Raw genomic sequence first — 15,617 nt, forward strand, 5'->3', positions numbered from 1 at the left:
CTTGGGGAGCCCCCGGGCGGGCCCCCCCCGGGCCCCCCCCCCCCCCCCAAAGCGGGACACGGGTGACATTCCCAAGGGCCTCGTTAATCTGCTGGGGACATTTTTTCCAGGCGGGAGAGCGGGGACAAAGCCGAGCCCGCGGGGCCCGGGGGGGGCACCCATGGGTCCCCTGGGCCCGGCGGGATGGGGCTTAGCGGGATTTGGCCAAGGCCGGATCCTAATTGGATTTGGCAGCAGGAGCCTTATGTAAAGGAGCACAAAGGGACCATTGGAGCGAGGGGGGCAAGGGGGGCCGGGAGGGGAAATGGGGGGCTGCACCCACTCACCCCCGCCTGTCTTAAGGTGGGTGCCCATTTTGGGGGACCCAGATGTCTGGGGACACGTTTGGGGGGACCCAGGGGGGGCTGTGCTCTGCCCATCTCCTTCCCATTTGGGGGGACGCAGGTTAGGGGGGTCTGTCACCCACCCACCTCCCCGCCTTCTGGGGAGACCCCCTCAGCTCCGGGGTGTGGGGGGAGGTTTGGGGGGTGGGGATAAATGGGGGGTCCCTGCGTGGGGCCCCACTCACCCTCGTACGTCCAGTGGGGACCTGCTGGGGAGAGCAGAGGCGTTGGGGTGGGGGCTCGGCTGAGCCCCCTGGCCCCACATGGGGGCACCTGAGGGGGTCAGGGGGTGCAGCCCAGAGCGGGATCTGCCGGGGGCACCCCGGGGGGACTCACCAGCGGGCAGGGCGGGGGCCAGGCCCCCCAGGAGCAGCAGCACACTCAGCATGGCGGGGGGCGAGGGGGGCCGGGTGCCACCGGCCCGGCCCTAAATACCCACCCAGGGGGACCGGCCCCCCCGGGGGGACGGGGAGGGCTGGAGGGGCCATGCCCGGGGTGTCGGGGTGAGGGGAGGGTGGGGAGGGGGCTGCGAGCGCTGGATTGTGGGGTGGGGGGTTTGTAGGACTGGGGTTTGCGGGCTGAGGGGTTTATGTGGCTCTGGGGGTCTCTGAGGTTTTGGGGAGCCTGAGGGGGGCCCCTGAGCCTTGTGGAGGGTCGTGGGGAGGGGTCTTGGGGTCAACCCTGAGCCTCCGGGGGGGAGAGCGGGGCTGGGGGCTCCGGCCATGGGAGGGATTTTGGGGGAACATTGAGGGGGGGTTTGGGGGCGCTCGGGGGAGCCCCGGGCCGGCCCTGCACGCGCTCCCCGGCCCCGCCCCTCTCCGGGAAGCCCCGCCCCGCGGGCGTTCCCCCGCGCGCCAGCGTGACGTCACACGGGGCCCCCGCCCCCACGTGGGGGCCCACGCGCCGCCCCGCCCCGGTTATGTAACACCGGGAGGCGGGGCCACCACGCCCATTGGCCGAGCCGCGCCGCCAGGATCGTCGCCCATTGGCTGAGCGCGCGGGGGCGGTGCCCGGCGCCGCGTGCCCCGAATCGCCACACAGCGGGGCGTGGCCAGAACCCCGCCCTCCGGCCAATCAGCGCCGGGCGGCGGCAACAAGCCAACGGGAGAGAAGGGGCGGGGTCTACCGGCGCGCAGCGGCCAATGGGAGCGGAGCGGGGCGGGGCCCGGCCCGAGGCACGTGCGGCCGCGCACGTGTCCGCGTGGGGCCGCCGCGGGCGGGGCGGGACCGGCACCGGGAGCGGGGACACGGAGACCGGGACACCGGAACAGCGGCACCGGGACACCGGCACGGCCACAGCGGCGCCTGCTCAGGGACAGGGACACCGGCACGGGAATCGGGGACAGCGATACCGGGACACTGATACCGGGACAGCGATACTGGAGCGGTGATACCGGCACTGGGTCAGGGACGGGAACAGCGACACCGGGACAGCGACACCGGCAGCAGCGCAGGTGCAGCCGCGTGCAGGTGGGATGCGGGGGGACCGGGGCTGGGGGGGAGGCCCTGGGGGTCCCAGCACGGCGGCAGTGATGGAGGGGGGGAGCTGCTGGGGGGTCCTGGGTGTCCTTGTATTGGGGGGAGAGGGGCGTGTCCTGGGGCTGGGGGTGTCCTGGGGCTCGGGGGTCTTCTGGCACCAGGGGTGGTCCTGGGTGAAGGGTCCCACTGCCAGGTGGGTCCCCGCACCCTCTCCCTGTCTCAGGAGATCCCAAATCTGCTCCCCCCTGTGAGGCAGCACTGGGGGTGCGGGGCTGACACCCCCGCGGGAGAACAGAGCAGTTCCTTGTCTTCCATTTTTGTCCGATTTCCCCCGGTGTTTCTCTCCCTCTCTCCCTCCCCCAGGCAGCCTCGGCTGGGTGACCCTGCTGGAGCTGAACGCAGCCAGAGGCTCCCCTGGGGGGGCCACCATGGAGCCCCCCGCCCGCGCCTGCTCCTGCGGCTCCCCTGCCTCTGACAGCGAGGCCGAGGCCGGCAGCTCCCCCCGGAGCCCCCCCAAAGCCGAGCGCAGCCGCAAGCGCCCGGGGGGGCTGGAGCGGGCACCCCCCGAATCGCCACCGGCACCCCGCGGGGGGAAACGCCCGCGGAAAGGGGAGGGGGGCGATGCCCCTCCCAGCGATGGAGATCGCCTCTTTGCCCAAAAGGTGAGCTTTTGGCACAAAACCCACCCAAGGAGGAGGTGGGGGAGGGCTTGGTGTACTAAAAAAAAGCTGGGCGTGCCTCAGTTTCCCCACCTGAAATGGGTGGGTGGGGATGAGAGGGAGGTCAGTGGGGTTTGGAGGGGGTGCTCGAGACCCCCTCCCCAGTGTGGCTGCAGCTCAGTCACCTCCTCCTCCCCTTGGCAGTGCCGGGAGCTCCGGGGCTTCATCCGGCCGCTGGCGGAGCTGCTGGAGGGGCTGCGCCGCGGCCGCTACGACAGAGGTGGGTGCCCCCCACACCTTCTGCCCCCTCCCCCAAGCATCTCTTTGCCTTTGGGGAGAATTCACCCAATTTCGGGCCTCCCCAGGGCTGAGCAGCTTCCAGCAGAGCGTGGCCATGGACCGGCTCCAGCGGATCATTGGGGTCCTGCAGAAGCCAGAAATGGGGTGAGTGTCCCCAGCGACCCCGGGGGGGGCGGGCACGGGGGTGTCCCCGCTCCGCAGACGGTGACAGGAGCTCTCTCTCCCCGCAGTGCTCGCTACCTGGGGACGCTGCTGCAGGTGGAGGCCATGCTGCGCCTCTGGTTCCCCCACGTCGCCCCCAAACCCACGCTGGAGCCGGCTCCCCCCGCGGCTCCCCCGCGCCGCCGCCCCCCCGCCGGTCCCCCCGGGGCTCCCCGGTGCCGCCGCCTGCCCGGGGATCTCCCCCTGGCCAGCCCCGCGGGGACATTACAGCAGCGGGGGTCCCCGCAGTGCCAGGCCGGGCCCCCCGAGTCCCCCCCGGCGCCGGACGTGTGACGCCCCCCCCGGCTCGGGGGGGGGAAATCTCATCTGCATTTCTCGGTTTTGCCTTTTTTTTTTTTAATTTTTTTTTTTTTTTTTTACCGGGGGGCAGTGAGACCCGCGGGGGGGGGGGACTGACCGGGGGGGCCCCGAACTCCCCCCCCCCAGAAGCCCCAAGCCCGGGGCGGCCGCGTGCCTTGGCCGGAGCGGAGCCCGGGGTTTTTTTACCGGTGGTCAGTGAGACCCGCGGGCGGGCGGGACTGACCGGGGGGGTCCCGAACTCCCCCCCCCCAGAAGCCCCAAGCCCGGGGCGGCCGCGTGCCTTGGCCGGAGCGGAGCCCGGGGCTGGGCCCTCCCGGGCTTGTGCCTTCCCCCGGCGGCTCGAGGGGGAGCGTGGCCCCCCCAGAACGGTGGGTGCGGACCCCCCGAGTGGGGAGGGCCCGGAGCCGGCCCTGCTGGAAGCAATAAACGCCGCGGGAGCGGCCGGGGCCAGCCGGTGTCGTGTCGTGTGTGCCTCGGTGGGGCGGGAGGGGGAGCGTTCCTGTCCCCCGGGGGGCTCAGAGCCGCCCTCGGTGTCCCCTCCGCTGCGGGATCCCGAGTGCCCGCGGTGCCTCCGGTCCCGGAAATCCCGGTAGTACCGGAAATCCCTCCCAACGGAAGTTCCGCCGTCAGCCACCTCCGGTGCGGGCGCGGAGCGGCTGCGGCTTCACCGGGGTCAGTCGGGGAGAGGAGCGGGAGAGGGACCGGGATCCTACCGGGAGCTGCCAGCCGGGGGCGGGGGAGGCCGTTCGTGGGCTGGGGGGTCCCTGCCGTGTTCCCTTCGGGCTCTCCGTGTCACCGGGAGCGGGGCGGGGAGCACCGGCCCCTCTCTATACCGGGGTCCCGGCGAGGAGGGACTGGTTCCCCCGAGCCCCGGGTCGCCCGGTGCCAGCCGCCCCGTCCCGCAGCCATGGCGAACCACCTGCGCTTCGTGGGCCGCACGGTGATGGTGCAGAACGGGAACGTGGAGGCGGCGTACGGCGTCCTGAACAGGTGAGCACCGGGGGAACCGCGGGGTCTCACCCCGGAGACCCCCGATTCCTTCACGCACTGCGTTCAGAAGCAGAATTTCTGGAGCAGAAGGTGACGGGAGGGTCGTGCCGGGCTTTTCTCATGAGCTCCAAGTGTGCTCGGCTCGGCTGCGAGCAGAGTGAAAGAAAGGAAAATTCCTCGGGAAGCGCAGGAGGAGGCGGTGCCATCGCCGAGCTCTGTGCTCACACACCGTCCTAAATCCCACCTTAAACGGAGCTCGGCGCCTTCCTTCCCCTCCTCGCTCTCCTCGTGGGTGGACGGCGAGGAGAACGAGCCGAGGGCCCGGCCGGGAACCGAGCCGAGAGCCCGCACCGGGGACCGAACCGAGAGCCCGCACCGGGAACCGAGCCGAGGGCCCGCACCGGGACCGAGCCGAGAGCCCGCACCGGGACCGAGCCGAGGGCCCGGCCGGGGACCGAGCCGAGGGCCCGCACCGGGGACCGAGCCGAGGGCCCGCACCGGGGACCGAGCCGTGCCAGGGCTGGCTGTTCCTCGCTCCTCGCCCGTTCCCTGCCGCTGTCAGCGCTCTCTCCGTCCCCCCCCGCAGGATCCTGGCGCAGGACGGCGTGGCCGATGCGGTGCGGCGCTCCCGGTACTACGAGAAGCCGAGCCGGGCGCGGCGGCGGCGGGCGTTCGAGGCGTGCCGGCGGGTGTACTGCGCCGAGATGGCGCGCAGGATCGCCTTCCTGACAAGGAGCGCTCGGCAGGACCCGTGGCCGGGCTGCTGAGGGGGAACCGGCCGCAATAAAAACCCTCTGGCTCTGATCTCCGTTAATTGAGTTTGGTTAATGACGGCGTGAGGGGAGAGAGGGGGGCGTGGTCGGTGGGCGGGGCTGAGCGCGCGCGCCCTCCGGGGCCCCTCCCTTCCCGGCGTCCCCGCCGCGCACGCGCCGCGCGCCCGTTTCCGCTTCCGCCCCGACGCGCCGTCACCGTCAGGGGCCGCCGGGCCGGGACCGGGACCGGCGTGAGGGAACGGCGCCGGTGAGGAAAACTGGGTGGCCTCGGAGGGCGTGGAGGGAACGGGGATAAGCGGGCGGGCTGCCGAGAAGGAGGGAGGGAGGCGCTGGCGGAGGTGGCGCCGGGCCCGGCCCGCGCGGAGCCGCTCGCCCGGCGCGCCGCGCTGAGGGGGCCGGGCCGGGCCGGGCCCCGGGCGGAGCTCGGCGGCAGCGGGGCAGGCCGGGCCCTGCGGGGCCGCTGGGGTGCGCGGCAGCGGGCTCGGCGGGAGCTCCGTCCGTCCGTCCGTCCGTCCGTCCGAGGCCGAGGCAGGCGGCGGAACCCCGGCGCGGTCGGGCGGTGCTCGGCCGCGTTCATTGATGCTGATGTGGGTCTCGGGGGTTGTGTTTCCCCGGCGCTGCGGGTGCTGGAGCTGCTCCCCACGGTGGCTGTGCTCTGTTCGCGGTGTGACACCGGATCCGCCGTGAAGTGAAGCTGCTGCTTCCCCGGCAGCTCTTGCTGGAGATGTGCTCGTGTGGAGGCTGAACCGGCTCTAATTGCAGGAGTTTTGTGGTTTATTATTATTTATTACGGACGTTCTCAGAGCTATTGATGTGTCCGGGCTGTGATTTGTTAGTTCTGCTTGTCCTTAGGCTCTGCAGGCTCAGAACTCGTGGGGGAAACGCCAGGATCCGGGTTTGGGCTCTATTTGAACCTGTCTCTAAGGAAGCTGCCAGGAAAAGCAGAACCTGCAGAGGTTTCCAGGCTCTGCAGGGAGCCCAGGCCCTGCAGGAAGCAGCAGTCACCTCCTGGAACTGCTCATGGACCTGAAATCAGGGGCTGTGTGTTAGGGCTGACCCCAGGACCCCATTCCCAGGAGGGATAACTGACCCCATTCTCAGCTCCAGGAGGGAAAACTGACCCCAGGACCCCATTCCCTGTTCCAGGATGGATAACTGACCCCATTCCCAGGAAGGAAAACTGACCCCAGGACCCCATTCCCTATCTCAGGAAGGATAACTGACCCCATTCCCAGCTCCAGGAGGGAAAACTGACCCCAGGACCCCATTCCCTATTCCAGGAAGGATAACTGACCCCATTCCCAGGATGGATAACTGACCCCCCAGGACCCCATTCCCTATCTCAGGAAGGATAACTGACCCCATTCCCAGCTCCAGGATGGATAACTGACCCCCCAGGACCCCATTCCCTGTTCCAGGAAGGATAACTGACCCCATTCCCAGGAAGGAAAACTGACCCCAGGACCCCATTCCCTATCTCAGGAAGGATAACTGACCCCATTCCCAGGACGGATAACTGACCCCCCAGGACCCCATTCCCTATTCCAGGAAGGATAACTGACCCCATTCCCAGGACGGATAACTGACCCCCCAGGACCCCATTCCCTATTCCAGGAAGGATAACTGACCCCATTCCCAGGACGGATAACTGACCCCCCAGGACCCCATTCCCTATTCCAGGAAGGATAACTGACCCCATTCCCATTCCCAGGATGGATAACTGACCCTCCAGGACCCCCAGGGCTTCTCCCACCCATGGAGCTGATTGTAGGAATGGGCCCCCCACAATTGATGAAGTGACTGAATTATCCTTTATCTCCTAAAAAAAGGGAAAAAAGCCCCAAAGTTTCTTTTTTTTCCTGTTAGGTAAAAGGACAGTTCATAAGACTTTAAGGACTTCACCTCAAACTTAAGGACAGAAGGCAAAAGGTCTTGTCTAGGCAATTAATGAGAAAAATAAGAGAACAAAGGAACTAATTGCCAAAAGGTCTTGTCTGAGCAATTCACTAGAAAAAGAAGCAACTAATTGCTTTTGTGGGGTGTTTTACTAAGAGCCTCTTGCCCCTAGCTGGAGTTTTTTTCTATAAAGAGCTTTGTTATTTTCCCTTTTATTAAAACTTTTCAGTTCCCAACACCACCACAGAAACCACCCTGGTGATTTTACACCACCTACAGCAGCAGGGCTACCTCAAATGCGACACGTTTCTCCAAAAACTCATCTCGAAGAGATCCATTTGTGTCAGGAGATGACAGCCAGGGCCCTGTTTGCTGTTTCTCCTTGCAGCAGGAGCAGAGATGTCGCTGTCCAAGCGCGAGCTGGACGAGCTGAAGCCATGGATCGAGAAGACGGTGAAGCGTGTGCTGGGCTTCTCCGAGCCCACCGTGGTCACTGCAGCACTCAACTGCGTGGGCAAGGGCATGGACAAGAAAAAAGCAGCTGGTATGTCCAGAGCTGGGCTTGGAAAACAGCTCCAGACCTTGCCAGGGTGGAGGGGCAGGGGCACAGGGGGGTTCTGTCAGCCTCCCTGAGGTGAGGAGGGGGAATCTGTCAGAGCAGACTCAGCTCAGGGATTGGGATGGGTTAAAAAACACAAGTAAAAGTTAATTCCTCATCCAAGGAACTGGAAATGGTAATGGAAAACAGCCCCAGACCTGGCCAGGGTGGAGGGACAGGGGCACAGGGGGGTTCTGTCAGCCTCCCTGAGGTGAGGAGGGGGAATCTGTCAGAGCAGACTCAGCTGGAGGCCTTGGGGTGTGTTAAAAAGTCTCATAAATAAAAATTAATTCCTTATTCAAGGAACTGTAAAAGGTAATTTTTGTACTGTGCTTTTTTTGCCCATTACAGCCCTGCTTTGCTTCTCCCTTAATCCTTTAGTTTAAAGCTCCTGACAAGATGATCCACAGATCCCAGAGGCTTCCAGGCCTCCCTGTGTTTGTAGACTTGAATCCCACTTAAATTTAAGTGGTTTCCATCTTCCAAGGAATCTCTGGATTCTCCATCCTCTTGCTCGCCTCGAGCTCAGAATTCTGCACTGATGGGATTTTCCTCTTTTGCAGACCACCTTAAACCCTTCCTGGATGACTCCACCCTGAGATTTGTAGACAAGCTCTTTGAGGCAGTGGAGGAAGGACGAAGCTCCCGGCACTCCAAATCCAACAGCGACCGGAACCGGAAGCGGGAGCTCAAGGTGATTATTGATTATTAATTATTGATTATTGATTGGCTTTTTCCTATGGTTGGGTGGCCTGGAGGCAGCACTGGTGCTCTGGCACACTCTCCTCTTCCAGAGAGGTACAGCTCAGAACGTTCAAGAGAAACGACTCCTCTCCATGATGAAGTGTGGGAGCCTTTACCTTGTGGTTCTCTTTCCCAAAGCCAAGGTGGAAGCCTGGCTTTGGCTTTCTCTTAGGCTGCTGGATGAATCCATGGGGATCCATCTCCCTTCTCCTCCTTGTGCTTGTATCTTTATTTGGAGCCTGGGAGAGCTGCTCCCAGTGACGTCCCATCGCTCCCTGTGCTCTGACGCAGCACCTGGGGCTCTGTGGTGGATGATCTGGTGGGTTTTCATCCCCTTTCTCCCACCCAGAATCAACAGTAGGTGGTTTTTGGCAACTCCTGTCCCAGCACAGGACTGATTCCAGCTGGGACTCCATTGCTCTGGTGTTTCTCCCTTGCCTGGGATGCTGGAAGGCTTGTGCATCCCGAGCTGTTTTCACTTCCTGTCTTCTCTTAAGGACTTTTCTCACCATCCTGTAGAATTCCATTTTGCCATCACTCTGCCAAGTCTGACAGGCCCTCTCCATGCTGCTCCTACTCACAGTGATGTTCCTTTCACTCTTCTGAGGTTCCTATTTTATGGCAGTCTGGGTTTCCCCAACACTTGTAGTCAGCACTGAACCTCGGTGAGCCAGAGCGGTCCTGTTCAGGATCTGGATCTCTTTGGGAGTGCTGGGACAAGCTTCCTCCACTCCTCATTTTCCTCTAGGAACTTCTTTTCTTCCCTCCATGGCAGTGTGTGCTGAGCTGGTCCCTGGGGCTGTGGGAATGTGAGGGTTGAGTGGGGCTGGAGGTCCAAGTGCTCCCCTGGGCATGGCAGACGTGGGGACATTGGCAGTGCCACCACTTGATGATGGCAGGAGTGTGGTGACAGCCTGCTGGGGAGAGCAGGTGTTGGCAGAGGGATCTGGTGATGGCAGCAGGGATCTCTCACTGACAGAGGGATTTGTGATGGCAGCAGGGATCTCTCACTGGCAGAGAGATCAGGTGATGGCAGCAGCAGCAGGGCTGGGGCTGCAGCACGGGACCCTTCCCCAGTGAAGCCACAGGGGTGTCTGGCCTGAGCACTGCTGGTGTTCCTGGCTGAGCCAGAAGTTGGGTTAGGCAGCAACAGCAGAAACTGATCCTCCTTCTCTTGGCTCCTGGCATGGAGAGAGGTGTTCCTCCTGCCAAATCCTCGCTCTTCTCTGGAATCCCATTTCTTGGAACTCGTCCATCTTGCTCTGGGTCTGTCTGGACCCTGCAGGAACACAGACATCTCTGAGGTGGTCAGGCCATGGCAAGACTTGCAGACTGACTGACCCTGCCCCAGCACAGGCTGTGGAGAGGGATTTCTCCTGGCACCTGTAGACCCCAGAGCGTCGGGCAGTGATGGTTCCCAGGGCCGCTTGCCGCTCCTCGGTTCACTCTGGGGTAGGTCATGGCTTGGGAAGGTCAGGAACTGAACGTAAAGTTTCCACACTTTATACTATGGGCAAGTCCTTTCTCTTGAACTTGTAGGTTTTCCAAGAAGTACCTGTGTGGCTGAGGAAGTGTCCTTGTAGGATATGAACCGTTGTAGTGAAGAAGGGATTGCAACTAACGCTCCCAACCGGTGTGTATATTTTCTTTTCAAATAACACCTTGACACACACACTACAGTAACCCACGGCACGGACACATCCAGGTTTCCACACACAAACCAGGCACTGATGATGGAATCCACAGCTGCTGGGCTGGGCCTGAGCAGAGCTCTGTGGAAAATGTGCCTTTTGTTTGGTGACCTGAGGCTGCTGAAAGCCCATCAGCAGGGCCATTGCTCCATGTGCTCTCTGAGCTGTGCTTCTCTGGAGTGTGAGGGAATGCTGCAGGTGTCCCAACACTCCCTGGGTCCAGGGCCACATCCTCCCTTTTGGGAGGACTGCTTGGTAGGACAGCACTGATTCCTTCACCAAACCCTCTCAAGTTGGTGGAAGATGTGGAAATGTTTTTATCCCAGTCAGATCAGCTCTGGGCAGGTTTTTTCTATCTTTCCATGTCGCTGACACCTTACATCTTAGTGCCAGTCCCCCCTCTGAGCAGCCAAGGGAGCAGTGGTGCTGTTAGGCAGGCTCATCCCTGTGATGTCTCCTCTTGCATGGACTTCATTGGTGTTTCTCTGGTGGGGGAGCAGGGCCCAGGCTGGTCGTGGGCTCAGCCTGCACGTGCCACCCCGGAATTCTGCGTTACGGAGCCGGAGCTGAGACATGCTGGTGGTTTTTCGTCTCAAATCCTAGTCCGAGAGAGAACACTCTGTTCTAACCACAGCTTTCTGCTGTTTCCTTACATTAGGATGTGTTTGGTGATGACTCTGAGGTGTCCAAGGAGTCCTCTGGTGTCAAGAAACGGCGCATCCCACGGTTTGAGGAGGTTGAGGATGAGCCTGAAGTCATTCCAGGCCCACCATCTGAGAGCCCAGGGATGCTGACTAAGCTCCAGGTCAGTAGCTGGGCCATGCCCCCACAGGGTGTAGGGTTTATCCTAACTTGTACCCCAAACAGAGCAGTCATATCCCAATGGGAAAGGAAAACTCACTGTCTGCTTTCCCACAGATCAAACAAATGATGGAGGCAGCCACCCGACAGATTGAAGAGAGGAAAAAGCAGCTGAGTTTCATCAGCCCTCCAACACCACAGGTAACAGGCAAATCCCACACATCCCTTGCCCCTGGTTCAGCTGTGATATGTTGGCCTGGGTCTGCTGGAATGGGCATGGAACAAAACTTCCTTCTCTGTCAACAGCCCAAAATTTCTTCTTCGTCCCAATCGGAGCGGCTCCCCATCGGCAACACGATCCAGCCCTCGCAGGCAGCCACCTTCATGAACGATGCCATCGAGAAGGCCAGGAAGGCTGCAGAGCTGCAGGCCCGGATCCAGGCTCAGCTGGCCCTGAAACCAGGGCTCATTGGCAATGCCAACATGGTGGGGTTGGCCAACCTGCACGCCATGGGCATCGCGCCGCCGTGAGTACCGGGGTGAACCCCAGTGCCAGGCAGGGGCTGGGCAAAGTGCTGCTGTTCACCAGTAATGGCTTTAACTGCTGCTGAAGGAACCAATTTTATATTAAAAATTAAATGGAGATTCCTCCTTCCTTGGCTGAGATTCCCTAATTGTGCACATAAGGTTGAAGTCCCTTCTGGCAGCACAGATGAGCTGTTAAAATATAGAAACCATGGAAATAATCTGAAATTCCTTTTGATTTAGTGCTGTATTCACATTTGAATGCAACATATCTTGTCCGGCCCCCCAGGAAAGTGGAGCTGAAGGATCAGACCAAGCCAACACCTCTGATCCTGGATGAGCAGGGCCGGACGGTGGATGCCAGCGGGAAGGAGATCGAGCTGACCCACCGCATGCCCACCCTGAAGGCCAACATCAGAGCTGTGAAAAGAGAGCAGTTCAAGCAGCAGCTCAAGGAAAAGCCCTCAGAAGACATGGAGTCAAACACCTACTTTGACCCCCGGGTCTCCATAACCCCGGCCCAGCGGCAGAAACGCACCTTTAAGTTCCATGAAAAAGGCAAATTTGAGAAAATTGCTCAAAGGTTGAGAACAAAGGTATCAGAGGTCTTGTCCTGCTGATGAGAGCATGGGTAGGAGGGGATTCTCCTCTGCTAGGCTGGGAAGGGACCTAGTGTGGCTTTGATTCAGAAGCTTTCCAGTCAAATCACCTGAAACTTTTTTCTTAAAAACCCCGTTTTTGTTGGGATGGCGTGTGCCCAAGTTAGCACTTGTGTGTGTAAAGGGTTTTCATACCACTGTCTTCACCTGTGGAAGGGTAAAATCTCCTTTTTTTGACAAAAAATTGAAAGTTCCCAGGAGAACAGATCTCTTTCTGGCTGAGTGATCAACTCAGAAGTGTAGATTTAAAGGAATTTTGTTAAAATGCTCCAAGTTGTTGGGGAGAAGGGGAGAGAAAAAGTCCAGGGATACAGTCCCTAGAGGGAGATGTTTCTTTGGGAATGTTCCATGGTCCTGAAAGGCTCAGGAACAAGAGCAGAGTTTTGGCAGGCTTGGGAGCTTCCCCTTGCCATCACATGCTGTGTGGTTTCTCTTTCAGTCTGCTTCAGATTGTTTGAGAACCCAGATAAATCAGCAGGTGATTTGTGTTCAGCTCTTCACAGAGGTTCTGCTGTTTTGGAATGACTTTTCTGTTCCATTTTCCTTCTCAGGCTCAGCTAGAAAAGCTGCAGGCAGAGATCTCCCAGGCTGCCAGGAAAACTGGGATTCACACTTCCACCAAATTGGCTCTGATCACCCCTAAGAAGGAGCTAAAAGAGGGGGAGATCCCAGAGATTGAGTGGTGGGACTCCTACATCATCCCCAATGGCCTGGATTTGTGAGTATTTCCAGGTGTTGATGGTTCTGCCACAGCAGGAATTCAGGAGCTTCACGGTGCTCTGGGAAGCACCTGGGAAATCAGGCCAGATGTTCGTGCTTGAGCATCAAATTCCACCTCTCATCTCCAAGATCCAAGCACTGGGTTTGCTCCCAAAGTTTCTCTGGGGGCTGTAGTAAGCAGCTGCTGTGGAGTTGGGGGGATATTTTAGCCCAAAGTTGGGGAAGTTTGGTTTTATTTCCAAGCACAAGTGTTCTGCACAAGTTGTGTTCACGATGGATGTGGGGCCCTGCTTCTGAACCCCCAAATGGAGGGAGACACCTGTACATTAACACCACTGTGGGTATCCTTCAGCCCACGGAGCTCTGGGTTGGGATTTGTGCAGGAATTGGTGCTGGGAATTCTGCCACGATGCCCAACTCTCTCCTTTCTAGAAAAGGCGGCACGACCTCAAAGAAAGACGAGTACTTTGGGATCACCAACCTGGTGGAGCACCCTGCCCAGCTCAACCCCCCGGGTATGGCCCTGGCTTGGGGGGTTTGGCTGCTCCAGCAGCCCCAACGCCTCCGTGTGGCACTGCCTGTGTCCCCCTGGATCCTCCAGGGCACGTTCCTGATGGTCTCATTTCCCTGCCAGTGGACAGTGACACGCCGGTGACCCTGGGTGTGTATTTAACAAAGAAAGAGCAGAAGAAATTACGGCGCCAGACACGGCGAGAAGCCCAGAAGGAGCTGCAGGAGAAGGTCAGGCTGGGCCTGATGCCACCACCAGAGCCCAAAGGTGAGTGACAGCCAGGCCCTGGGCAGGAATGGATGGGTTGGGAATGCTGACAGCAGCACAGCCGTGGTGGGATCGCACGGATCTGAAATCCCAGTAAAAACACTGGGTTTATGTGTGTACAAATATTCTGGTGGGAAAAAGCTGTCCAGTGGGAGCCTCTCCTGTTGCCATGTCCAACAGGAGCTCTCCCAGCACCTCTTCCATTCCCTTGCAGTGAGGATTTCCAACCTGATGCGGGTGCTGGGCACGGAAGCTGTCCAGGACCCAACAAAGGTGGAAGCTCACGTCCGAGCACAGATGGCCAAGAGGCAGAAGTAGGTGGCACCTTGTACTGTGAGATTTCGGGACATTTTTGGGTAGATTTAGTGCTGGTGTTTTGTTTAGGACTGGTCTTTTCAGTGCTGTTTGTTCGCAGGGCTCACGAGGAAGCAAACGCAGCAAGGAAACTCACGGCGGAGCAGAGGAAAGCCAAGAAGGTGAAAAAGCTCAAGGAAGATGTTTCCCAGGGAGTTCACATAGCTGTGTACAGGTGAGTGAGCTCAGAGAGAGCTCACAGGTGAGCTTGGGGCAGAGGGACCTCTCAGTTCTGGTTTTCCGCAAATATTTGATTTTTTTTTTTTATCTTATCCTTAGGGTCCGAAACTTGAGCAATCCAGCAAAAAAATTCAAAATTGAAGCGAACGCTGGGCAGCTGTACCTCACAGGAGTGGTGGTTCTGCACAAAGATGTCAATGTGGTGGTGGTAGAAGGAGGTGAGACCTTCTAGGCAGGCTTGGGTCACCACAGAGCATTCCGGAGCTTGCCTCCAGCAGGAATTGCTATGGAAATTGGTGACAGGGTTAGGGAAGGACAAGGAAGTGAGGAGGCAATTAGAAACTCCTTTAATTACATCGTTAACGGGGTTAGCAGTGACCGCAGAGCGCAGTAATCCAGTCAGAAAACCCGGATCATTCCATGAGGAAGGGAACCTCTGCCAGCTGCAGGTTAAGAGATTTTCTGTGAACGTTGAGTCTTGATTCTTCCACAGGCCCGAAAGCACAGAAGAAATTCAAACGTCTCATGCTGCATCGAATAAAGTGGGACGAGCAGACGTCAAACACAAAGGGAGAGGGTGAGCAATGCTGTGCTGCTGTGAGAGGGGGGAGTCCTGCTCCACCTCCGGGGCTAAATGAACTTTATTGGCGGGGTTTTTCCAGATGATGACGAGTCTGACGAGGAGTCCGTGAAGAAAACAAACAAATGCTCTCTGGTTTGGGAGGTGAGTCGTGCTGGTTCCACACCAGCACGGGGCTGAGGTGGGATCCAACTCTTCCTTGAGCTGTAGCCTGACAAAACCACGTATCGCCGTGTTCCCCACGTCCCCTGGAGCCGGGCGGGATTTGGGGTGGCCACGTCACCCCTTGTCTCCCGGCAGGGCACGGCGAAGGATCGCAGCTTCGGCGAGATGAAGTTCAAGCAGTGTCCCACGGAGAACATGGCGCGGGAGCACTTCAAGAAGCACAGCGCCGAGCACTACTGGGACCTGGCGCTCAGCGAGTCCGTGCTCGAGTCCACGGACTGAGCCCCTGAGCCGCTCCTGCCCCGCAGCCCCTGAGCCAGACAGCTCCCGTCGCTCTCCTCAGCACCCCCATTAAAGACATATTTTTTAAAACAAATCGCCGTAGCGTGGTTTTGGGTAAAGGGAGGTAAAGGATGACGATGCCTCTGTGTTTGGCTTTGTTGAGGAAAGGGACAGGGAGCTGTGAGGGGGGAAGGAGCTACTTCCCCTCTTCTCCAAGCTGTGCTGAGGGCGGTCCGGCCATGTTCAGATTGGACATGGGGGAATTTCTTCGAATCCCCATCCCTGGTTGTGTCCAAGGAGCCACTGGAAGTGGCGCTCTGTGCGAATCGGTCACGGGTTGGACTCAGAAGTGTTTTCGAAGCTCAGCGATTCCGGGATTTACGGCATAAACCCCGTTTTTATGCTCGCGCGGTGCCCGCGCCCTCCGCCCCCCTCACGGCCAGGAAGAGATGGGGTGGGGGGGGGGCAAACGGCTGTGAGGGGGCGCCGCCATCTTGCCGGGCGGGGCGGGCGCGCGCGCAGGCGCGCGGCCGGGGGG

At 60.1% G+C, this 15,617-nt stretch overlaps 4 protein-coding genes across 6 annotated transcripts in view; 3 read left to right on the top strand and 1 right to left on the bottom strand.

Moving 5' to 3' along the window:
* CA14 (carbonic anhydrase 14) overlaps positions 1-793 on the bottom strand; it is a 3,079-nt gene extending 2,286 nt beyond the window's left edge. Inside the window, exons 1-2 of the mRNA XM_041467489.1 lie at positions 720-793; positions 569-592 (exon numbers count right to left, since the gene is read on the bottom strand). Coding sequence (XP_041323423.1) covers positions 569-592; positions 720-771 — 76 coding nt within the window. The 5' untranslated portion in view covers positions 772-793. The remainder of the gene's footprint in view (positions 1-568; positions 593-719) is intronic.
* Positions 794-1,547: 754 nt separating this feature from the next.
* CIART (circadian associated repressor of transcription) lies at positions 1,548-3,407 on the top strand. 2 transcript variants are annotated; one of them, XM_041467452.1, is made up of 5 exons: positions 1,548-1,837; positions 2,226-2,524; positions 2,726-2,801; positions 2,887-2,965; positions 3,052-3,407. In XM_041467452.1, exons 2-5 carry the CDS (start codon positions 2,291-2,293, stop codon positions 3,314-3,316), a joined length of 654 nt encoding a protein of 217 aa, XP_041323386.1. In that variant the 5' UTR covers positions 1,548-1,837; positions 2,226-2,290; the 3' UTR covers positions 3,317-3,407. The 2 variants fall into 2 exon arrangements, with proteins under 2 accessions (XP_041323386.1, XP_041323385.1); XM_041467451.1 differs by having other exon boundaries at positions 1,551-1,853; positions 3,052-3,406.
* A 515-nt stretch (positions 3,408-3,922) lies between these two features.
* MRPS21 (mitochondrial ribosomal protein S21) lies at positions 3,923-5,137 on the top strand. Its single transcript, XM_041467404.1, has 3 exons — positions 3,923-4,015; positions 4,249-4,333; positions 4,920-5,137. Exons 2-3 carry the CDS (start codon positions 4,251-4,253, stop codon positions 5,098-5,100), a joined length of 264 nt encoding a protein of 87 aa, XP_041323338.1. The 5' UTR covers positions 3,923-4,015; positions 4,249-4,250; the 3' UTR covers positions 5,101-5,137.
* Positions 5,138-5,255: 118 nt separating this feature from the next.
* PRPF3 (pre-mRNA processing factor 3) lies at positions 5,256-15,173 on the top strand. 2 transcript variants are annotated; one of them, XM_041467480.1, is made up of 16 exons: positions 5,256-5,353; positions 7,391-7,546; positions 8,164-8,294; positions 10,694-10,840; positions 10,954-11,037; positions 11,143-11,363; positions 11,651-11,957; positions 12,572-12,738; positions 13,173-13,255; positions 13,375-13,518; positions 13,733-13,832; positions 13,934-14,047; positions 14,152-14,270; positions 14,546-14,629; positions 14,715-14,776; positions 14,933-15,173. In XM_041467480.1, the coding sequence occupies exons 2-16, from the start codon at positions 7,402-7,404 to the stop codon at positions 15,077-15,079; spliced, it is 2,055 nt and encodes a 684-aa protein (XP_041323414.1). In that variant the 5' UTR covers positions 5,256-5,353; positions 7,391-7,401; the 3' UTR covers positions 15,080-15,173. The 2 variants fall into 2 exon arrangements, with proteins under 2 accessions (XP_041323414.1, XP_041323415.1); XM_041467481.1 differs by lacking the exons at positions 5,256-5,353; positions 7,391-7,546; positions 8,164-8,294 and adding an exon at positions 9,887-9,977.
* The last annotated feature ends 444 nt before the right edge of the window (positions 15,174-15,617 follow it).

This window comes from Pyrgilauda ruficollis, unplaced genomic scaffold (genome assembly GCF_017590135.1).
Source record: "Pyrgilauda ruficollis isolate IOZ18807 unplaced genomic scaffold, ASM1759013v1 scaffold208, whole genome shotgun sequence".
Lineage (NCBI taxonomy): Eukaryota > Metazoa > Chordata > Aves > Passeriformes > Passeridae > Pyrgilauda > Pyrgilauda ruficollis.

Bases quoted from the DNA above. Each gene is read 5' to 3' on its own strand.
- CIART (XM_041467452.1), top strand. From the start codon at position 2,291: ATGGAGCCCCCCGCCCGCGCCTGCTCCTGCGGCTCCCCTGCCTCTGAC. The intron at 2,525-2,725 runs GTGAGCTTTTGG...TCCCCTTGGCAG, and splicing joins ATCGCCTCTTTGCCCAAAAG to TGCCGGGAGCTCCGGGGCTT. The intron at 2,802-2,886 runs GTGGGTGCCCCC...GGGCCTCCCCAG, and splicing joins CCGCGGCCGCTACGACAGAG to GGCTGAGCAGCTTCCAGCAG.
- MRPS21 (XM_041467404.1), top strand. From the start codon at position 4,251: ATGGCGAACCACCTGCGCTTCGTGGGCCGCACGGTGATGGTGCAGAAC. The intron at 4,334-4,919 runs GTGAGCACCGGG...CCCCCCCCGCAG, and splicing joins GCGTACGGCGTCCTGAACAG to GATCCTGGCGCAGGACGGCG.
- PRPF3 (XM_041467480.1), top strand. From the start codon at position 7,402: ATGTCGCTGTCCAAGCGCGAGCTGGACGAGCTGAAGCCATGGATCGAG. The intron at 8,295-10,693 runs GTGATTATTGAT...TCCTTACATTAG, and splicing joins ACCGGAAGCGGGAGCTCAAG to GATGTGTTTGGTGATGACTC. The intron at 13,833-13,933 runs GTAGGTGGCACC...GTTTGTTCGCAG, and splicing joins CAGATGGCCAAGAGGCAGAA to GGCTCACGAGGAAGCAAACG.